The sequence below is a fragment of the Perca flavescens genome, chromosome 23 (assembly GCF_004354835.1).
Source record: "Perca flavescens isolate YP-PL-M2 chromosome 23, PFLA_1.0, whole genome shotgun sequence".
Taxonomy (NCBI): domain Eukaryota; kingdom Metazoa; phylum Chordata; class Actinopteri; order Perciformes; family Percidae; genus Perca; species Perca flavescens.
The window spans coordinates 14,611,118-14,635,939 of NC_041353.1; the positions used below are offsets into that span (position 1 = coordinate 14,611,118).

At 40.4% G+C, this 24,822-nt stretch overlaps 1 protein-coding gene across 1 annotated transcript; it reads left to right on the forward strand.

Moving 5' to 3' along the window:
• Positions 1–238: 238 nt before the first annotated feature.
• lrrc17 (leucine rich repeat containing 17) lies at positions 239–23,542 on the forward strand. The gene is made up of 5 exons (XM_028570837.1): positions 239–458; positions 9,653–10,026; positions 10,903–11,395; positions 18,913–19,068; positions 22,602–23,542. Exons 2-5 carry the CDS (start codon positions 9,754–9,756, stop codon positions 23,042–23,044), a joined length of 1,365 nt encoding a protein of 454 aa, XP_028426638.1. The 5' UTR covers positions 239–458; positions 9,653–9,753; the 3' UTR covers positions 23,045–23,542.
• The last annotated feature ends 1,280 nt before the right edge of the window (positions 23,543–24,822 follow it).

Sequence of the window (24,822 nt, forward strand, 5' to 3'; positions counted from 1 at the left end):
ACAGCCTTGTGGCTCCTTTGAGAGCTAGCTTTACTTTGCTCACAGTCTCACTCTCTCTCTCTCTCTCTCTCTCCTCACAGAGTGTGATCCAGCTGAGTGGGTGAAAAGCAAGGATAGAGAGAGAGAGAGAGAGAGAGAGAGAGAGAGAGAGAGGGAGGGAGGGAGCTGGCAGTAGTCAATCACTCAGCACAGGCAGCCGGGGTGGAGGGGGGGATAGGGGGAGAGAGAGCATAGAGAGAGAGAGAGTGAGAGAGAGAGAGAAAGAGAGAGAGAGAGAGGTTGCAGAAGCAGCCAGTCACTCGTCTCTCACTCCAGGCTCTAAATTTATAGGCAGCCAGGCAGATTTTCTTGGCTTAGACGCAGCGCTCATGACAGGATTAGGAGCCGGGGACGCGGGACCAACCAGAGATCTGCAGGTCCTATTGGACGAGCCCGGGCCAGATTCTCTTCCTGCACAGGTAGGACTGAGCCTTCATATTGTACCAAAGTGTTTATCTACAAAAGATTATTCAGCTGAAAGCAGCAGCAAACCCTCAATTCCCTCCCTGATATAAAATTGAATATACAAGAGGATTTCTTTTGGCAAGTATTGTTTGGCACCAAGTAGTTCTTGGTGACTACATCTGATTCACTGAAGGCTTAAAGACCACATACTTTTTCTACTTTTTCTAATCTTGTGCAATAGTTATTAGGTTTCAGAGGATCCACCAAAGGATTATTTCTGTCTCTTTATTGAAGGTTTTCCAAGAAGTGTGACTTCTCCCGTTTTCTTTTCCTTAGACATGATAGGCACGCACTGATACTGTATGCACAGACAAAGAAGTAATACGACTTGGTCATGTTGAGAGCTTATTAATTACTTAGTGTTTAATTATATGTAATTTGAGATATGTTGCAGCAAATGCAGCAACTCTACATTAGAACATGTCAGACATTGATTAAATGATCTGCAGCTTATATGCAGAAATGATGAAATTGCGAACGTGTGCAGATATAAATGGACAAAACCTCCAAACAAGCAATGAATTATTGTATTAATTACATATAGGTTGCACCTTGTTCCAGCTGAGTATTTGAGGATTTACTGAAGTAAGCTCTCTTTTTGTACTACAAAGCTCTAATTTGAAGTTGTCAAACTTGTGCCAAGTTCATGGAGGGCCAATGTATCCTGACGCAAGTCTGCAGCAAAGATAACATTCAATTACTAATGTTAGATGCTTGCTGCTTTTGTTATGTAACTGGCTGGTGATCTTATGCACCAGCCATAAATCAAAAGCACTCACACTGCTGTGATTTGGCAATCAGTTCCCTGTGAAGCTCAACATACAGAGCTTAGCACCACGTATGCCAGAGTGAGGGGTTAATTTACTCACTTGGACCCTCTTTGTACTGTAAGAAACTGTCAATAGTCATGCCCACCTAATGACTCATGTTTATTGAATACATAGCCAACTCTTTATCCTGTTAAGAAATGAGACTTTTCTGTTAGCTGTGATTAAGGAGATTTGTCAGTTCTTTTTGCGCAGATTTTACAATTTGAGGGTTAGATTAGTGCAGCAGAGCTTCCTGCACAGATTGCGTTTATGCTTTCAGGTTTTTTTGGGGTCTATATGCATTTGAGTGCAGCTATGTGTACATCTGCACATGGATTTACATGCCTCTGTGTGAGTTTCAGTAAAATTCTAGCCTCATGCAGCGAGCAGCCCAGCAATGTGTGGTTTCCCTCTGGAGTCCTGCAACACAAAAAGGGGAAGAGAAAAAGCTTGACTTGCAAGTTTACTCTGATTACAAAGTGTGAGTCCCTTTTACTTAAATTTCTGCTGTTTCAGCTTGCCACAGTTAAGTGTAAGTGGAACCCTTTGTAGTAAAAGGAGAGAGAGAGAGTAAGTGGGAGAGTTATGCTTGAAGTGTGAGTGTGTGTTATGCCTGCTGCATGTGTGTAAGGTGCAGATGTGCCTGGCGCCAATACAAAGCAATGAACATAGCTTGCTGGGAGGGGAGACATTGTCTGTGTGTGTGTGTGTGTGTGTGTGTGTGTGTGTGTGTGTGTGTGTGTGTGTGTGAGAGCTCTGTTGAACTTTCCATGACAGTTTTTTAACTTCCTCATTCTGATGAAGCAGTTTGCAAGACAGAAAAGTATAGAACAATAAAAACATTACAGTGAAATATTACATAACAAAAAAATAAATGTAGTTTATCTGTCCCAGAATTTATACATTAGCAGTTTCAGAACATGATTAGAAGCAGCCAAGCAACAGGGGGGAGACCACACTGATGCCTGCATAATGTCAGCTGAATGTGGGCCAGTTGTCACACACACACACACACACACACACACACACACACACACACACACATGCACACACATGCTGCATGGCTTCAGAGACGCACATGCGTGGGGCGGTGACCTTTTTCGAGGTTGTAGTTGCTGTTTTCGTGCTTTAGAGAATAGGAGAAAAAGGATTTCTCATGGGTATAAGTAATACACACAAAGGCACACATTTGGCTGATTAACCAGAAAGGTTATCCTTCTGATGTTTGTTTTCGGGAGTTCACCACTTCTGACCCTGTCTGAAATAGTGCCATTTTTAGTCTGTAAACCTCCCCCTCTCTTGCCTCTTCTCCTTTTCTGCAGAAATGAACGTGTCTGGTTTCAATTAGGCTCTCAGGGATGTGTGAGGGTTTCTCTCAGTCGCTTGCTCTCTTTACATACAAAGTATATGTCGGTCTGTGTCACTGTCTCGTCCTCTCGTTTATGATTCAGGTCTTGTGGTTAGACTTTTTTTTTATTCCTCTTCTCTTTAGATTCCCATAGTCTGTACTGTAATTATTTCCTTGTGTCTCTTTGTCAAAGCTGGATGGCGGGTCTGTTACATGGTAACAAGCCACAGACCTTTTGGCACATATGCAATCCACACATAAAGGAAATAGAGCCCAAAGGAAACAAAGTAAGGTCAGCTTGCTGGGAGGTTGGTTCTCAGAGGAAAACCCTGTCACCTTTAAGCTTGCTCCTTGTTGCCCTCCATCTCTGTGTCACTGTTTCTTTACGAAATGAACTGCCTGGCTGACCGACTGACTGACTTTCTGCTTGTTCCTGCTTTTTCAGCTGAATTTTTGACATTTTTCTATGGGTAGCGAAGGACAAAAGGCTCGTTCTTGTTTTTGGAGCCTCCCCTGCTTGTTCTCGCTTTCTCTCTTTAACACAGTGGCCCCTTGTGTTTATGAACTGTTTCCTCTGGAGGTCTGAACTCTTTCCATCCCCAGTGGCCAGTCCAGTGTTATTGGAGCATGGAGAGCCTCTACAGGCAGCCAGTGCAGGTAGAGACTGTGCAGCCTTAAGGCTTTGTGGGTGAGAGGCTGTGACATTGTGTTTTCAAGGGTGCAGTAAGATTATTTTTTTTTTGTAGTTTTATAACTTGCTTATTCTGTAGCCTGAAACCTGGACTGGAATTTGACTCTATGTACTTACACAGAAATTGACACAACAGCTAAGAAAAAAGGCAACAAAGCTAGATAAATAAAGGTAAAGACTAGACAGGAATCTAGACAAATCTAAAAAGGATTCTGTATTTTGTCCCACAAAAGTAATCTAAGGTCTACTGTATTGCTAATATGTGCTTGCCACAGTTGGATAACATTTAAAAAAATAAAAACTGAAACCTGAAATCAAACAAATCCCTCTCCCTTTGCCAGGTGGAGTTTCCCATATGCTGAGCTTCTGACATCAATCTCATCTTTAGGTCTTTCTCCCTTGGGAGGTTCTTTTCAGTCTGAAACACTGTGTTTTTAAATATGTGTGCTTCCTCTATCTATATTTCTCTTAAGGTTAGATAGTGTCTCTTCTCTCACCCCCTCTTCCTGATGTAGGTGGGTTGTGATGGTGTTAGAGGCCACCCTGTCCGTGTTTCCTCCGGTCTGCTGAGGCCAAATGACCCATTTGAGCATGCAGACATACACAGACAAAGCATGTGTCAACATGTGTCTCTTTTGTGTGTTAATGCCTTTCTTTGTGTACATCTGCATGAATGTACTGTTATAATATACAGTTATATGTGTTCATGTGGTGTGTGTGTGTGTGTGTGTGTGTGTGTGTGTGTGTGTGTGTGTGTGTGTGTGATGTATAGGTTTCCCCCCAACATCATTCACTCATTTGCACTTTGACTTTTGGTTCTTTGGCAGAGCGCTGTAACTTCCTCTCACCACTGAAGTCCTGCTAAACCTTTTGAAATGATACTTTCCATTTTATTATGCAACACTACCCTGTATTATGTGTATGTCAGGTATGCGGTGTGCTACTGTAACTTAATCACTGACATTTGTATCTTAAGCTTCACGCATTAAGAGTAGCTGCCCTCATCAAATGACAAAATTGAGTAAAGAGTGCGAGAATCAAAATGAAAGAGGAGTTGGTTTAAGTTCCAGATAAAGGTGCACTAAAGCTGGCACAGCATGGAGACACATGATATTCAGCTGGAGATGAGTTATATTGTTAGTCTACACTCCCTGCACACTGTTCCCAAAACAAATTCCACAAAGAGAAACCCTAGACTTAAACATTTCTTCAGTGGTTTGTTTTGATTAAAATCACACTTCTGCTGAGTATTTGCTGTCCCTTACTTGTCTAAAAGACTGACTCACTGACTAAATTGTTTAGGTTTGAAAAGCCATTAGAAAGATTTAACACAAATTGCCAAATAATGATTATTCCATTTGCTTAGCAGCTTCAGACGGAATGATACAGTGTCTGTTCATGTGCCCGCTAGTAACTGAATCTCTATCACAACTGATGACATAATCATCCTCACATTGTGTATTTATCTCACAAGTTTACTGACAGTGCTGTGTGATTGTGTTCTCCCTGTGAAATCCACCTAATGTGGTTAGAATGTGAAAATATTGAAAATTGAGCCAACAATATTAAAGGTGCCCTGCCACACGTATTTCATTACTTTGTGGTAATGTCTGAAGTTCTATCATGGACTCTGTAACATTTTTTTGTGGTAAAAATGCCTTGGTTACCTTGTTTCAAGCCATTCTAGGGTGGTATAGAAAGCTCAATTTGTGCCAGTTCTCATTAATAGGGTTGACTCTGATTGGCTAACAACTAGCCAATGAGAGCCTGGCTATCAGCATCCTTTACCCAGCGCAACTGAGCGAGCTCATGAATAGTAATGAGCTCAGGCAACATGATGTCAGACTGACCAGCTTTTGTAATTGGCCTGATTTCTCCGCTTATTTATTTTCAGTGGCTAGAGCTGACAGGAGGTAGCAGTTCATTTTCACATTCACGACAAAACACAAACAAAACATTAAATGTCTAATAATTAGCACCCAGTATAAAAACCAAAACAACACACTGTTAACGGAGTGACCCGTGAGGCTTTTCACTCTTATGCAGGACCAGACAGATAAAACTGTCAGCCAAATGTGGCACTACATAAAGTGCTGAAGGCTAGAATATGATTGATGAGATAATCTATTTGACATACAGAAGTAACCCACTTTTTCAGTCTGGTTGGTCTGTTTCATTTGGATTTCAGACATTGAAAAAACATTTGTCAAGTGCACCTTCTCACATAAAGCTTGAGAAATGGGCCTACCTTAGCATTCCCTAAAGACTTTTAAATGATGAAACTAGATTAGTGAACATGTCAGATAGTATTGGAAGTTATTTGAATGTAGATTACCGCATTGAAAAGAACACAAATTTGGCAGCTCTGTGAGCTACTGTACAGCAGTGCTTTTAGCTAAATGCTAATGTCCACACATGCACATACAGGGCAAACAAAGCAGCTATCTTTTCTTTTTTTCAAAAGGGCCTCAGATTCTTCTTACACGCTTATATTTCCATGGTCCAAAATAAGAGACATATTGCTACCACATTTCATGTCCAGACCAAACTTTATTCTGGTTCAGTACAGATGGCAATGGCAGTAAAAACAGTCTGCATAGTATTTAGAGTAATACCACTGAGGACGTAGCTGAAACTCTGAGGGCTTTCTGCTCGATGTTTACAGAGACAGTTTTTTTTTGGTTTGGCACAGGCTGACCAGAAGGAGCTTGGGTGGGAAATAATGCTAGAGTGGAAGGGCCAATTCGAGCTGGTATAGGCACAAGGTGAACTGCAGGGATATGGGTTTGGCCTGAGTGGGCTTTTTATGGTCTTGGCTGGAATGTGTCTTGGATATAATAGGCTGACCGTGGCTTTAATTTCCTAAGAAGGGCTGGATTTTTCTGGGTAAACAGCTGGTAAACCCCCCCCCATCAGGATCTGCACTGGCCACTTTATATAAAAGAAGACACTCAGGAACTCTTCCTTTATATTGCACATTTCAAATATCTTCATCTTTAGTTTTCTGTACTGTTTGATTTTGACTTACATTTGCACTATTTAGAATGTATTACTGTATTGTATATATTACTTACTACTAAAGGGAAGTCGAGAGAAAATGTTAAAATTATTCTTATATCAGCTTGTTTTAAATCACTACACTGTACTGAAGTGTGTGTTTGCTCTGAGCAGAACCTATAATTCTTGCAGTGTTCGTGCCATGTTTTTTACCTACTGAGCTGCACAGGACCACTTGCATCACAATGCTGTACATAAACAAACTGTACCAGACCAAATGACTTAACCAGAATGCAGTTATACAGAGAGAGAGAGAGAGAGAGAGAGAGGGGGGGGCGATGTGTCTGTGTCCACTCAAGACACCTTTCCATGCTTTCCACGTCAGTCTAGTCTAGTCTAATGTTTGGACTGGCATAAGTCTCGCCTTGTGTTCAAACATGTCTCTCATCAGCTGCACAATCACACAACACAGACATAAGAACATGTGCTTGCAGTTAATGTACACACAGACATATACATACAAATATATAAAGGCACGCTTGTATATAAATACAGAGAAAGAAGAAAGAGAAACACAATTATATAGCTGGCGGGTAAGAAGAACCAATTCATTCAATTCCTGTTGGGTTTGGAGTAACAGCTCACTAGAAGTGTATTATTGCATGCGACGGGTGCAGTAAAGGAAATCGAACTTTCATGTTTTCTTCATTTGAGGTGATTGATAGTTGGCAAGTTGAAGAGGGCTCAATGGCCTGGAAAGTGCCTCCCCTGGTACATTCTCAGCTGTTTGTGTCTGTAGCTAGCTAACATGCCCAGTCTGTTATTCACAATGGAACGACACCATCTGCACTGACGGGCTTGTTCCACTGTGTGAAAGACTAGAAGATTGTAAGGGGGCTGCGGTTTGCTACAGTTGGTGTGTGTGTGTGTGTGTGTGTGTGTGTGTGTGTGTGTGTGTGTGTGTGTGTACGGTGTGGACTTTGCCTTTTGGCCTCTAATTACACAAGGGACCCGTGACTCACTTTTTTTTTAACCATAAAATGTGCGCGCACACACACACACACACACACACACACACACACACACACACACACACACACACACACACACACATTATTCACATAGTCAGCAGGCAGGGAGTCCAAAATTAGTTGCTATGTGGCATAAGAAGTACAACCACCATCACTATTAAGCCAAACATATTAATATCTCCAGTCTTGGAGTTTTCACATATTGTGGCTGAGGACAATTTCACAGTTTGGCAGTATAGATGGTAAGACAGCAAGGCTGCAAGGAAGAGAGAGAAAAATACACAGGGCAGTAAGTCGAAGATCAGTCAGATAGTGGTTTTACTGTATAGGAATAGTTTTAACATTTTGGGAAATGCGTTTTTTTGCTTTCTGGTGGAGAAAAAAGATTGATAGCACTCTTATATCCGTCTGTTAAATATGAAGCTACTGCCAGCAGCTGGTTGACTTAGCTTATCATAAAGACTGGGAACTGGGACAGCTGGCCTGGCTCTGTCGCAAACAGTAAGAAAATCCGTCTACCAGCACCTCTAATTAACACATTATATTTGTTTTGGTTAATCCGGAGAGTATGTGCCATATTACTTTTTGTCTGAAACAAGTTGCCAGGCAACAAGCGAAGGCTCCAGGAAGTTATTCTTTTCAGGCTAGTTGTTTCACTCTGTTTATTCTTTATGCTAAGCTAAGTAACCAGGTCTTGGTTGTAGATGTGATTTTCCAACTATTCCTTTTTACCAATAAGTTTATAGACAAACAACCTTTTGTGATCATGCAAATAGTCACTGTCCTCTCTCAGTAGCAAAAATGGAAGTAGTGTAAAACCTTTAAGAAAGAAGGTTGGGTTTGACTTCCCACGAAAGTATAGCCTATGTTAAATGCAACAGATGTACTGTTGTTTTTCGCAAGGGATAAACATCCTGCAAGTGGATGGAAGTCATTTATACGAAGACACCAAAATGAAACCAGAGATAGAGAGATGGAATCAGTGGTGGGACATGATACACAAAAGGTAGCGCGAAAGGGCATGTTTAAAAAAATAAATGGCAGGAAAAAAAGTGATGGAGAGAGACTGTCTAGCTAAAGGTAGAACACATTCATTCAACACCTTTTAACTATGACTGCATTTTATTGCACCTATTACAAGTTAATGCGTAACAAAACAAAACAAAAGTTTCCTCTCGCTTTAACTCTTCACTAATTCTTTCAACATGTGCAGTGTTACCATTTTTAATGTCAGCATGTTTGGTCATGCCACTTAGACAAATCCAATTTACTGTATTTGTGAATACAATTTTGCTTCTCTTTACGCACTTTTAAAAATCTCTCCCTCAGAATATATAACACCCATTGTCTCTGTCCAGCTTTTTCTTTTCCACCGATTAACCAATCTGCTTATTTGTTTGACCTTTACGTTTGCTTTTACAATATGTGTGCATGTTGTGTCAAAACTTAGAAATGTTCATACTTTTTGTCCCACAATTATAATTACACACACACACTTCTAAAATTCTGAACATTGTGACATTTTGTTACATGTGCACTGTGGCTTTATACCCCTGTGCTACACTTGTCTGATCATATGCTTTGTGCGACTTCGCCTCTGTATCAATCCTTGCAAGCTAGCTAGTAGCTTGGCTGTGAGCAAACATTGTGTAAATAAGTAACTATTTGACAAAATGTACATGACTTTGTGCCTGCACTTCTCTTTTGTTTGTATCTGTAATCTTGGAAGCAAGGGACATTCAAAAGAGGCATTTAAACTATAACTTCAGCTACTACTGCATCATCTTTACTTTATTTATTTATTTATTTACTTTTTTGGCAAATCACTACAGAGCTTCCAGACACTTACCCAAGTTAAACATTTTCAACTTCCAACAGCATTGCCTGCTATCCCAAAGGTCCTTGGGTGGTGATGACTTGAACCCCATAGAAAAATAAACAAACTTTTGCTTTGTGTCACACTGTTTTCAGTAAATCATTTTTAGAATTGGGCAACAGGACATATACATTAGCATATGTCAGCAACAGTTTGAATTCATGGTCGATGGACTTTGTAGACAAATTAATGCACCTTTATGGACCCTTATACCTCTGTCTTATCAACTTTCAAGGCATCAAATGAGATGCAAATAATGAACCTCCAACGGCACAATTTTTGTGACATCCTTAGTTGCAATGTCCTACAAAACTTGGATAAACTGTGAGTCATTTTGCGTTACCTTGCCATTGAAAACCTTTGAAAATTCACCTCTTTTACTCTTCATACACACAGCTGTGACTGGCCTCCCGTGTCCCGTCACACCAATCTTCCTACAACAGTCTTCCAAGGTTGACCTGATTACTGAGAGGCCTCCCTTCCTCTCCCCTCCCATCATGCATCTCCTCACCCCCATTCTCCTCTTGCTGCTCCTCCGGTCAGCTGAGCCCCGGAGAGGCCCTCGGTCGGGGACTGTGGAGAGGGGCGCTGGGGGCCGTGTACGGGGCAGAGGCAGGGCCGGAGTGATGAGACGTCAAACTCAGGAGTGTAAGGAATACATGGAGGCAGGAGAGAAGTACCTGGACTGCCAGGACAGGCAGCTGACCACCGTGATGCAAGACTGGCCTAAAGATATTCACCACCTGCTGTTGGCAAGAAATAAGATTCAGGTACACATAATGTACACTTGCACTTTGCAAATATAAAAAGAGGCAAGATATGTAAATGGAATGTAGCAGGTGGTCTTAGACAGTGGTTCCCAAACCTTTTCCCGCCAAGAACCCCTAAACTGACACAAATTAGACCATCGATGCCCATTTCATAAGATTTTGTCCCAGGGTCCCGCATCTGATAGGACTTAGAATTATGAAACATTAAAATGTATTAATAAAAACTGCAATTTAAGTATAAAAGCTATATCCTACAATGTGTACTTAAAGTTGGAATATATCTCTACGTTTATATTAACAATGACTATTAAATGACTATGTGTAATGTGAAAGATGTTGCTTGTAGTGACTAATGCACAGAGAAATATTGCTCGACTCCCTCAAGTCTGTGAAGCTTTTTAGTGAATTTGAGCTCCATGTTTGGTTTTTACACTTCACCTCATTACCATGAGGCTCAGCAGGTGCAGCAGCTGCTAATTTGGACTCAGACTCGAGCATTCATAAAATAGGACTCGGAAGTTGGATGAAGTTTCTGACTACTTTTATGTGTAACTGGCAGTGATGGAGTGCTACGACTCGGACTCGAGTCGCTATTCTCTGGAATCGAGACTTAACTTGGACTCAAACTCAGGTAATGGTGACTCGGACTTGGACTCGTACACCGGGGACTCCAGACTTGACTCGGACTCGACAGTTGGTAACTCGACTACAACACTGGTATAAGTTAGCACCTAGCTGGTGAATGTATTTAGCAGCTATAAAGCTATTACACTGTATATTGTCTGACATAAAGGTCAAAGCTCAGTAGGCATTTGCTTGAGTTATATATATTAATAAACCAACAGTTCCCATCTCCCCCCCCTCCCCCCTTCTTAGGTTTTGAGGGACAACATGTTTTCCCAGTTCACCCAGCTGAAGAGCCTGGACCTCCAGCAGAACGACATCTCCATGGTGGAAGACGGGGCGTTCAGTGGCCTCTCCCAGCTCACCACCCTGCTCCTCCAGCACAACGGACTGAAAACTGCCACCGAGGAGGTCCTGCTCCCTATGCCCCGCCTCGTCTACCTCCGTCTCTATGACAACCCCTGGAGCTGCCACTGCCAATTGGACAGCCTGGTCAGGACCCTTCAGGTGCCTAGCAACCGCAACTTGGGCAACTACGGCAAGTGCGCGGAGCCCCAGTCGCTGAGGGGCCAGAAGCTGAGGAAGTTGAATGTGGAATCATTGTGTGCGAAAGACCAACAGGTGGAAGGGAGGCCAGGGGGCAGAGAGGGGGGGCAGCCTCCTCCAATCAAAGTAAAGACAGAGGCCACGTCCATGTGCCACACCTACATGTTCCCAAAACCTCTGCTGGACTGCAGCAACAAAGGTGAGGCTGTCAGGTTCTGTATCTCTGTAATCTTGAAGTCAGATGTCAAGTTTATAATAGTTATAAAATTAATTCAGCTAAAGTAATCATTATTGAATATAAAAGAGAAAACATGTGTACTGTGTCCACGAGAAAGGGTTGACTCGAAACAACTCGAAATGACCCACACAAAGAATCACTGTATTTTTGCTGCATTAGAAACCGTTTATTTACAGCCAAACCCATGTGCAATCAACCAGTGTCACCGTGTGGTTAACTGAAGCTTCTCTACTTACGTGTGACGAAAAATAATGTTCCTGGCAAACATCAATAACATCAATTAGACTACCCTGGCAGAGGAGTACCTTGTATAAAAGGTACATTTGTTAGGTTTGCTCAGCACTCTCCGTGTAGTCGTGCCTGCTTGTCCAGTGAAATTGGGCATGAGAATTAGTTTGCTGTCTAATGTTTAGGTGACATCGAGGCTGAGTGAGCAGAGATGTGGTTCGTTTTATTAAGGCTGTGGGCTGGTCGTAGTATGTTCTTTCAAACTAACAGCTGGCATTTTCTTACCTTGCATGTCAGCTGGTTTCATAGCTGGATATCACGTTTATTGAGTGATCAGAAAATCTGGCAAGGCTTCAAGTAATGTGTTTGTGTCTAAACTACCTGCCAACCAAACCAGTCGGCGTATGGTGAGGAGTTACTGGCAGCTACCGGCGTGGTTTAGAAGTGTGTGAGGCTGTGACTGTTCGTTCAAAACAACAATGGCGGACATGATCGATAATTCATCAAGTTCCAAACGGTTTCCAGTCACGGCTTCTCAAATGATTCTATGTAACAAACCATCTGTGTCAGGTTAGGCATTTTCATGCATGGAGCATAATTTAGAATTTTAATATTACTTGTTTGACATCAATTGGCTACCTGCTGTGATTGTGTTGCATTGTTTGGCCTTTTGATGAGTTGCATTGTGGAGGGTTTTTATGTGGTTGGTCTTTTGTGGTGGTTCATCACAGTATTTTTGCAAATAGATGTATCCGTATTGTATTCTAATTTGAATCATGCATTCATTAATTTTCTGCCGATTTGTGTTCCAAAACATTTTAGAAGGCAGTAATTTCCACCAGCATCTCAACCGGTTTGTGTTTTCAGTTTTAACACTGAGTCAGCATAGCTAGAAAGTGGCAGAAAATATGGAAATAGTCTGGCATCAGAAGGGATAGGGAGGGCTTCTTTCAGCTCTTCCAGTTTTCACATCTGGTTCTCTCTGTGCATACAAATGCCACTATGAGGCTGCCATCATAGAGGTTATAACTAATAATTTGTCTGTGTTGCTTTTCAAAGACAGACTGGAGGTAGGGATGACAATTTCTGAATTTGTGCAGACAGATCACTTTTTGTTACTTTTATGTGGGCTCTTTATTCTTAGTTGCCCTCTCATATTCTCCCTTTTATCGATTTTCTCTCCGCCTTCTTCTGCTTCCTCTGATGCCCTAATAGCATCCCCTGTCAACACACTGAAATTAAAGATTGTCTGTGTCCATGTTTCAGACCAAGTGGGCCCCCAGATTTAAATGAGCAATTGAATGCATTTATAAATGGAGAGCTTAAGCCTTTCACAGAAATAAATCTTTCACAGAGCACAGACAAGCCCAAACCACACAATGCAACGTCTGTGTTGTGTGAATGCACGAGGAAGCTTTTTACATATTTTCCCAATTTTTTTTCTACAGTAAAATTTTAAATCGCTCCTTTATCTGAACCACTATAAGGTTCCTCTGTTGTCAATGCTTGATAATAACTCTCTACATCCTGCCTCCTAAACCATGCCCCACCATGAAAGCGATATGTGATGTGTGAATGTTGCTTAATATACTACAGATGTTGTGCATGACATTCAATACGTGGTTTCTGTGCTTTTAATTTGCAAGGAGGCACATATAGTTGTACTGTAGGCTGATGCCAGTTGAGGTTTGCAGTCTTTTCATTTTGTAGTTTTCACTGCGCTGCATTCCAGCACAATGGTTTCACTAGTTGCACTGGTTATATTGGCTGTCAATCAATGTGAAATCCAATCACAGGTGGATTATATCATTACACATTATGTTTTTTCCTCCCTTTTTTGTCTCTTCAACAATCTGAATACTTACAGATGGTGGCAGAGTTTGGTATGCTGTGGTATGATATAGCCTTAAAAACTTTGGGTTAACTAATGATATCCAAATGTAAATAAGTTGCATTATTTTAGTTAACTTACTCATTTTCATATTTCTCAAGGCTGTCTCTCTCAGGTTATATGTACCCTGTTACTATTAAATCAAGTGAAACCAATGCTCCTGTGGTGCAATCATAGACTGTAGGGTTTAATGTTACTTGTACAAGTGCCCACTGGAGTTTTATGGTAAACAAACAAAATGTATGTTTGCATTCAGTGCATCCTACCGAAACGAATTGTGTTTATGCTTGAGTTCTAACAAACACATTTTTTTAAATTTAAATTGATTACATACATTTTTACTAGCTTGTGCTCATCTTCTTCTTCTTTGCCTTTGCCTTTGTTGTCGCATTACTACACTAACTGTCGATTACTGGAATAGCGTGATACCATCGGCAGGAATATGTATCAGTTGCCCACATGCTCACACATGTAATGAGTGATCTTGTGCGTGTGCACAACACAAACAAAAAGGGACCCATTCTCTTACGTAGGAGATAACTTACATTAAAACAGAATTAATGTTATAGCTTAAAGAAAGTTACATTAGCATAACAAAGTTAACATTAGCATTCAAAAACTAATGTTAGCATAACAAAACGTAACGTTAGCATAAAAAGTTATGTTACCATAAACAAAGTAACATTAGCATTCAAAAAGTAATGTTAGCATAAAAGAACATGGTGCCGGTGTATTACATTAGTACAAAAAACAGCTTTTCATATTGTTCTCCCTTTGACCTTGAAGTCATTCCAGTTTGGGTTTTTCTGTACATATCTCATGAGGTTGCTCAAACACCCATCTACAGGGTGGTGTTGATTGTTTTGGTCTAGTTCTATACTCTTCACGACTGTGCTCATGAGGTCAAGAAATCATTGGTTTCAGAAGTAACAAATCCTCCGTATGAACGTCAGTAAAGTGACTCATGTAAATGGTTAGTTGGCTGCTTCCCAGTTACACCGGAGTACGCAGTACTTCCGGAGTTGGTCCCCGGGCGCTGTCATTGGCTGCCCACTGCTCCCTTGAGGGATGGGTTAAATGCAGAGAATGAATTTCGTTACATGTACGTGTATGTGACAAATAAAGTACCTTACCTTACCACAAACGCCCACACGCTTGATATGATATTATGTCAAGCTCTCCCTGGACCTCCTGGCTCAGCAAGCAGGCAGTTAGTCAGCCAGCAGAAAACAATAATCTTCCATAATGTCAATTAGGCAAAGAGTCAGAGCGCATGAATGAGAAAGAGGACAGTATCAAACATCACTCTTTAATAACAGCAGGATTTAGCTGCAAACACCGCCTGGCGCCAAGAGGCTTTCCTGCAGTAGTATGACGGTCCTATCAACCCTGGGAATTGTACAGCTGTTATGAAACTCAACTGATGTTTGACTTCTAGAGTTCAGAGTTTCCCAAAGACGTTTTTCACAATGAGGTAAAAGGGTCACTGAAACATTGTGAGAACAGACCATGGGATAAAAATTACACTGAAACCAATTGTTATATTATTGTAGGCAAGTCAGCAGTTACCTCCACTATTTAATGCTCAACATTTGGATCTATGTACTTTGGATGCAAATTTGTTGATTATGTTTTGATTATTTTCTTTATTTTTATACTCCCATTTAACTGTTGCCATTATGACATGTGCAAAAAGGCATTTGTACTCAGTTCATGATTAGCAGAAAAAAGGGTAGTTTAGAGTTTTTACTTGTGTGTAACTCTATTAACAAAGATGTAACTTATTTTACAGCCAACCAAGTCTGCTTACAGGTCTTTTGGGGTCACGTAAGGCTTGTATCATGTGGACGCGCCGACAGTTTTGTTGTCATTACTTAGAATTACACATGGGGGCGGCAGAAACTACGCACTATAGCTTTCCGATACACACCTTCATGTTAGACAAATAACTGTACTACAGTATATATATTTGCTTTGCAATCCCTTATAGCTCTATACAGTTAAGCAGCTGAGGTGCAAGTGACTTCACTTGAAAAACGTTCAAAAGTTAATATTATATATTAAATATTCCCTGCTAGCTAATGCTACCATGCAGCCCATCTAGTGCCTAAAACTATTAAGAAAACACATCAAGAAATCATTTCCCGTCAGGCGTGTGTCCAAACCACAAACATTCACTGCACTACGCACAGTTGACCCCAGAGTAATCATACCAGCACTGTATAAAATGAACTGCTTCCTTTTCTACTGTCTAAACAGTACAAAACATATTGCACCACCTGCTCCACCACCTGCTTTTTTCTTTACACTACGTGTACATATAATTCATCACCAGTGCTAACCCACAACCTCTGTAGAAGGATATGTAGATATAAGTCCATATTAATGTTCTGCACTTCTGCTAAATCGTGAAAATAGTTTAGCTCTATTCAAACTATGCAAATACTGCTGTACATTTACTGCAATGTGTAATCCATTTGTTATTCTAATGCACTGCCTACATGGCAAATGACTGACTAAATTGCAGCAAAAAGTAATTCAAACCTGGCATTTTGACATAAAGCAGGTGCTATAGTTAAATAAATGATGATATCACTCAGAAATGTAATAGCCAACGGTCCAAAGTAAATTTATAGCAGAGGTGTTATCAGACAAAACAGTGTTTCTCAGGTAGTAGCAAATCACACAGCACTTCTTTTTTTGACAGAAATGTCCAGGAGGGACAGATGTTCATATGTGCACTGACATAATGACTTCTTCTTGTGTGTTTATTCATTCAGAAGTGCGCTCTAAGGAGGCACAGATGTTAAAGTAGGAAAGAGCACACTTTTAAAGAAAGAACACTTTATATCAAATATTTGCTCTTTGAAAAATCACAAGATGCCATGAAGGCTCTGGATAAAATGTCTGACTTCCTGAACACACATTTTGCTCCAGGAAGCAATGATAGAAAAATGCGAGGGCTAAAAAAAAAAAAAAAACAGCAAATCAACATAATGAATAGATAATCTTTGGCTCAGCTTTAAGAAAATAGGTCCTACTGATCACAGGCACCACTTAGCCTATTGTCACTACTGAATACATAATATAGGAGATTTTCCTCATTCACTGTAAAAACACAGAAAACCACAGATGTATTTCTCTAGAACAAAGAGGATCTGTTTTTGGCTCTAAAGGTTGGCGTGTGGTTTCTCACAAGTGAGCCTGGAAATTTGATTCTGATGTATTTCAACTTTTTCCTAAACTTGGACAAAGTTGCAGACACATTGCAGAATGGGATTATCTTTAGACCTCCAGTTCTCACTGTGGAGGACTAATAACGTGGAAGAGTCTCCAAAGTCTGTTCTCTGTAAATGTGTCTGCCTGCTGCACACTTAACAGCCATCACTGCATCACATCATTGAACAATAATTACATTTCCTTACTGCACTGGCTACATCTGTGCATGCTGTATATGCGTGTCCTGTGTGTGATTATATATTATTTCCTTAGAGTCAGTGATGATTTATGGCAACATGCCTCCATGATAACTAACTGCAACATCTGTGGCAGTAAAGTGCATAAAGACTGTGACATCTGCTCTATAAAAGCGTCCAAAGGATACTTCTGAGCAAACTATGCTGTCCGTGTAAATAAATACATGCAGGAAACTAGTCCAAATGCATGTACGCGTGAATGCTCAACCACACACATATCATACACAATCTTTTGTTTTTTAGATACACAATAAAACAGTGATTTCACATAAAAATAAGCATAGATTGATTATATCTCCGTCAGTATTCGATGCCTAAGCATACTTATTTCCTCCCATCTGCAACCTCTTTGCAAACTGTTCCAAAAACAATCACCCATGTTCATTTTGATGATACAGATTGCCAGGGCCACCTACTCAGTTTTAAACAGAACTGCACCATGATTGGCAAGGCAGATGTGACTAACAATTTATCCTCTCAAAATATTTCTTTTACTTGGAAAGCAACTCCCAAAAGTGGAACTTAATAACAGGGGTCTAGACAAGAACCTGGATGCAATTATTGTCAGTGGAGAAACTCCAAAGAATCTAGATTCTTCAGGGGTCTCATTTATAAACGTGGCGTACGCAAAAACGGGGCTGAAAATGTGCGTACGCCACTTCTGCGGGAAACCATCTGTATACAGAGGGAAATGTCAGACAGATAAGCGTTTTTTTTAAAATAAATATTATATATAATCTTCAACTTTATCACTAAGGCTTGTTTGGATATAATATATAGTTCTGTTAAATCTTATCATATAGGTCTGGTATATTGAAGCTGTCCACAAGTGCCGTAATGCCTGCCGTTTTGGACGTATTATTAATATAGATAGTCTATAGATCAGGGTTCCATACACTGTGCAAGAACAGGCTGAAATTATAATTCAATTTGCAGCAATTCCTGAACGTCTGAGAAGTTTTTTGCTTTTTCTCCGCCAGTCATCATCATTCGGTGTAACAACTGCCAGTGTCATTCATATACTGATCAGCATTCATGAGGTGCTTTGCATTGACTATTTATGGTTAAAAATGGGCGTGCACAGGGCGTGATAAGAGGCGTTTTCAAGCACGCACACTTGTAGGTAATCTCTGAATTATAAAGGGAACATTGCTTACAGATGTGCACACGGTTTTATAAATCTGACTTTTTTTCGCAGTACGTACACTTATAGTAAGGATCCTAAGCACAGTTTTATAAATGAGACTCTAGGTCTGTTCTAGCTTTGGGATAAAATGTGTCGACAGTGATCAATCTTGATTCTAACCATTCCAACGTTGTGGGATGATATAGCATTTATGAAATGTCCTAAGCGTGGGACTTAGATTTAAAACTCCAGAGAGGATCTGGTATCGAACTGGGAATACGTGGCTATCACTGTTTCATACATTAGAGTCTTCAAAGACCCTCTTCCTAGGTTGGGGAATATGTTTGTGTGAGGCTGAAAACACTGGAAACACTCATTTCTGGCAAAAAAGTGAAATAATGTTATACATGCCGTCACACTCGCCTCCATCTTGGAAAGGTTAAATGTTGACTACAGCCCACACAACATCTTGAAAATGTATAAAGATGCAGACAGATTGGATTTCCAGCTCTCCTGCTGATTCTGGAGCATTGCACTTTGTATTCTGATTTCAATTATTGTGCACATCTGCCTCAATGCTGTATACATACCTATCAGCAGGGATACAAGAATGGATATTTATTTGTTGTGTTAAAGTTCATGTAAATTCTTGCAGTGTATCATTCTCACCATTTAAAATCTTTACAAACTCCGTTGTTCCGGCCCCTTTCACAGTTAAAGAACTAATGTTTCTTTGTCTGTCTGTCTTTCTTTGCAGATTTGAATGACATGCCGTCTGACCTGCCATCTGACATAGTAAAGATGGATCTGTCCTGGAACACCATCAAACATCTCAGGCCCAAACAGTTTCTGCTGTCCAAAGACCTCAAAATGCTCAACCTTAGCGGCAACAGCCTGCAACATATAGACACAGGTAACCCCCCCCTAATCCTCCACACACACACACACACACACACACACACACACACACACACACACACACACACACACACACACACACACACACACACACACACACACACACACCTAGACACTTCAATGCATTATGCCATGGCCACATACAGTAGATCCTTGTCTCTAACTGGCAGGTGTTCATTAAAATCATAACAGCATCAACAGACATAGTTTCAAAAGTTAAACTACTCTTTTAACAGTCCTTTTGCGTCTGCTACATTACAGTTAACAATTACTGATGAAAGCAACCTAACCATGGGTTAAACTAGTGGTTCCTAACCTGGGGGTCGAGGCCCCCTACAAGGGGTTGCAAGATAAATCTGAGATTTGAGATGATCAACACACGCTTTTTTTCCATAGGTTTACATTGTCATGCCTCTAAAAGTTGGCCAAATAGAACAAACTTTTGTTTAACTGTTCACAACATTTTGACATATGCTACTTGTGATGAGGGGTTGCAAATAGCCTTCTTGGGAACCACTAGGTTAAACTACAAATAAGCTTTAAACATGGATGACGAAAATGATAAATAATGAAAATACTGGCACAAACAACAAAAATGGCCCCTTTAACAACACAAATAACCAAATATGCGACTCTCATTACTAGATAGAGATCAAGGAAAGGTTTAGGAAAATTCATCAGGGAAACACAAGATAATTTAGTGTTCAAAAGATTAATTATACTGAAGCAGATTATCTACTCTAAACAATTATTCTGCCTCAGCAGAATTAGCCATAGCGCCATTAAAAAAGGGTAGACTCATTACCCTCTCCATGCTAATGATGTTTGGGCTCATGTCTTCCTGCCCAGAAGGGAAATCCTTTATAAAAAACCTGGTGGTTTTCTTCATTAACCTGTAACACATGTAAACAATCTACTGCAGCTTGGCCCAGTGTGTCCAAGGCTATTTGGAGAATAAAATAATTTTTGTGTAATTCTGAGAACTTGTGATAGCCACTGACATATGGTCTCAATCATGGTTGCTCCTATCTGTCATGTTCATATTTAGAGTAAATTTGAACTTGTTCAGAATCCTTTTGTCTTGCCTTTTCGTTCATGTTTCTCTCTCGCTGTGGTTACCCTCCACATGAAAAGCATTAACAAAAGGCTCTGGCACACTAGGGTTATTACTAATAGATGCACAATTATTTGTATTGGTCTTTCGTTGTTGATTTTGGCAGATGTTTGTGCCAGATTGCTGTGGTTTTTCCATGTAGCACATACCCCAAGTTAACAAAACCATAATTTAAACAGTCAGAGGAGAGTACAATATATTTAAAGGTCAATTTAGTGCACTTTCCTGTAACTAATAACTTGACATTTTAGGAATCGTCGCAATGTGGGGCCACAACCATCTGGAACTCTGAACTCTAGAAAAAAAATATTTCTTAATGCTCTTCAAGTACCTGTAGAAGATCATCCTTGCCTGCCTCTCATTTGTGTTACTGTAATTGAAGCAGCAGACAAGTATGTAATGGTGTGACTTACGCAACAGGGATATCTGTAGTTATGGTAACCAGAGACTTTGAAATTGCATTTCATTTTTATGTAGACTTGTTTCCAAGATCAGCCCAGAGTTGGGCAAGCCTGGGGGGTAAATCCCTAATTTATCACCTCAGCTAAAATTGGACAAGGGTTGTGTTTTCATGCCATTCTGTCGGTTTCTTTATCTCAGAGAATGTGAATGCATTTGCACTAAAGCTGGAAAAATGATGAGATATTATATAAAGCTCTTTGCTTGCTTTCTTTCCATGACAAAAAGTTGACAGCAGTCTTAAAGGATGGTGATGTGGTCATTAAAGGAATTTTTTTTCACGGCCGGAGGAGTAACTAAAGGGAGGATAAAATACCTTAAGTTGCAAGAATATAAGCAGGTATCATCTCATGCCAAGAGTAGAATAATGTGCTGAATAATCTGATGAAACCTGCAAACTGAATATAATTCACAAAGAATATTGCTTCAGTTTATTTCAGTGCCTGGGAAAATACCATGGAAGTAGAGCACACTGGGCTTCCTGTGGCCATAGTGGCTTATAAAGGCAAACGCAGAGTAGCCCTTTTGGGAGATCATGAATCTCATGAGTTGAGAGATAACAGGGGCCTCCCTCTTCCTTCCTCTATCTATGTCATCTTTATGGTTGAATGATGAGACTGCAGTGACAGTAACTTATGTTACAGTGAAAATGGATTTCAGAAGGATCATAGTCCCCAGCGTCTGTTTTTCTTTTAGCTTTCATGTCTCTGTCTCAGTGATGTCTTTATCCTCACCATATTTTTCTACCTTAATGTGTTCCACACTCTCCTCCTTCTCTTCTTCCTCCTCCCATTTTCCTCCCCTCCTCTCTTCCGCTCTGTTAATATCAAAGCTAGGCCCAAGGCTTGTGGACAGCGTGAAACAGTCCTCACTGTCCCATTACACAGACTATCAATGTCTGGATGTCAACAGTCAACATGACAGCTAGAAAGCAGACAGACAGAAATAATGATCATGTCTTATTATCAAAACGATGATAATTCAGGTCAAGTGGTCTTGAGTTGAGTTCTCCTGTTAAAGCCACTTGAATCATTTTTATTTACAGTAATACAATATGCCAATGCAGTTGCCCCATAATCTTTAAGTTCAATAAGTGTGTGATTTTCAACATAGTTCATACAACAAAAGACATACAGTATAAACCCAAAAACACATGCTATGACCATGATCTGCTGCTGTCCTGACCCTGAAACTGCAATGTTGGTGATTGTCATCTTCTCCATTTATATGAAAGACTACACTGTCCAGAAATGCTCTGATAAACCCACTGTTGGAGCCATTTAATTGGCAAGCAGCGTGTGACGCTGGGGGTGGAAAAGTTGATTTAAAATGGCCTAATTGCTTCAGCTGTGTTGCGCACAGCAAGGTCACAGTTTTTTTTTTGACCGTGGTTACGTGTATGATAACGTGGTAAGATTAAAAGAAGAATTATTATTTTGTTTTATTATTTTGCTGTTTACTAAAAATAAACGGATTGCCATATCCAACTTTAAGTTTGAACTCTTGGACAAGTTATTCATTGGCAATTGTTTGTTTAAAACCACGCATCTACACCGATGCCACGCGTAAATTACAGACCAAACAAAGGAACAAATGTGCGCCAACACCCACTGTACGCTACCTGACAAGCACAAAACGGCAGACTGACAAAGTTAGCGACTAGCTCGTGAAGAAAGTAGAACAGCTCAGCATTTAGCAGCTCATTTCCCTCAGGAGTTGGTGGAGGCCAAATAAAGAGTGAAAAGGAGAGTGAATATTGGGCTTGCATTTGCCAGGCGGACAGAAAAACACAATTTTAAGTGAATACTAATGTTGCTCTGTGTCTGCAGCATGTGTAAATATGCAACTGTTTGCTAAAAACAGGAAGTGTCCAGGGAGACAGGATAAACGTTTTATTATTCAGGCAGCAGTATGAGATGCCATCTTATTATGATCCACTTTTCTTCCTCACCCAGGTGCATTCGCAGGCCTGCTGTACCTCCGTGAGCTTGACCTGTCCAACAACAGCCTCCATTACTTCCAGTACGGCGTACTCGAGGACCTCTACTTCCTACGGAAGCTCTCGCTGGAGAACAACCCCTGGATCTGCGACTACAACATCCACTACCTGATCTACTGGCTCAAGCACCACCCCGGCGTCTTCTACACTGGCCTGATCTGCTCCGAGCCACAGGAGTTCAGGGGCTGGCGCGTCGAGGATTATGTCAAGACCTACAATGGGGAATGTCCCATGGATAAACAAACTGGAGAGATGGATACAGGACAGGGGGGACAAGGGGGGACAGACAATGAGGCACTGGAGTTGTTGGCGGATATGGGTGATAGGCAGGGTGAGCGTTTGCCTCGGCCCCTGAAAGAGAAGAAGCCCAACAGGTTTGAGATCATCAGGCTGAGTTAGAACGGAGGTGGATCAGATCAGACTGGTGTGGTTTAGTATGCAGGTCTGTGGAGAGGCTGAAGAATGGATTAATAAAGGTAGACTCAGTGATTTCATGTTTAAATAAAAAATGTGATATGCATAAAAGTACAATTTTGGGGGAAAAAATTGTTTGTCTTTTTAGTAATCAACATTTTCCATCTTGTGTGGGTAACAGGAAAAAAAACTCATTTTGGGACATTTTCTGTCATTTTCATTATTCATTTGAATTTCATATTGTTTGGACATGTTTTGGAGATGCCATTTGAGCTTTTGTTTCTTTGTTTTGCAACCCACGTCTCGTTGAATTTCCCAAACAATCAACTGCAGGTGCTCTTATTTTTTTCTGTTACAGCCATTTTGATATTGAGTTCAGGATATACTTTTTTTTTTTTTCTAAAAAGTAGTTTGGGGCTTTTTTGTATTAATATATGTACAACTTTGTTTACCTGTTTTCTAGAAATAAAATTGGTTTTATTTGCTCTGAAGATTTATTTAGACAGACATGATGAACGGCAAAAATGTGGGTGGACACACTGAACTTGTTGACCCACACTGCCACCAATTAACCACCAAATATGACGAGAAATGGAAGCATCATACAGTAACTCACTGTTTTAAGGAGGTCTTGCAATTTCCAGATAAAAGGCCTGATTTCAAACCTTAACAGTGACATTTGGCATCTGAATCGATTAACTTACTCATGTAACTGCCTACGGGTTACATTTCATCATTCAAAAGATTTAACATGCCGTCAAGAAAGGAATTTGGAAGCCAAAGGTGGAAAACACAGTCTTCACTGATCGTCCACTAACACCAGGCAGTGTTCACCACACACACGCACACACACACACCAGCCAACTTCCTTCTTTTTGAATCTTGAACTCTTACCATGCAGATACGTATTCCTAGTTATGTCATGTTTTGGGCCCCAACACCATTTAAAACCAGGATTATTCATTTTCCTGCTGTCACTAAAGGACTCAAACACAGACCAGATTACAATTTAGCAGAACTTGTTGTTAAAGTCATATTGATAATGTATTGCTTGTCAGATGTTGGATAAAGGACAAGGCTACTCTTGGATTGTTCCACTCACTAAACCAATACACTTTAAAGCAGATTAACTGTATCAGTGTAAGAAAATAACAATCAGTACAGGTCTCACTACATGACTTCCAGATTGGTGTTTAAATTAGGCCTGCCAACTTGGCATGAGAAACAAAGAGATTTATATCCTGGATGTAAACATTGTCAGCCCAGTTACTTAAGTCTGACTATTGTCTTGGCAGGGATTTCAGCCTTACAGGTGATTTGAAAAGTGATTTCCTGTTTACCGGGTTGCACGTGAACGTGGGTAATTGTTTCTTGGTGCAATCAGATGTTTTAAATCACCTTGATGAGAAACCAACCTGCAGCTACAGTTTAGGTCATGTGTAGCAGCACAGTACCCTCTAGTGTTCACAATTGGGTAGTCCACAGGATGATTTAAGGAAGACATTCACATCTTATATGTACATTTGTGACCATGTAAGACTTTATTATGCACTCTCAGAAATAAAAAGGTACAGTGAGGGTACAATTAAGTTCTTTAAGGTACAAATTTCACAAATTTACCATCAAAGGTACAAACATGTCTCCAGCTGAGTACAAATAAGTACCTTTCCAAAGAAAAGGGTTTGTACCATCTAATGGGGTACCATTTTGTATCAGCGGCTTAAGGTACAAATGTATTGCTAAGGCACAAAATTGTACAGTAT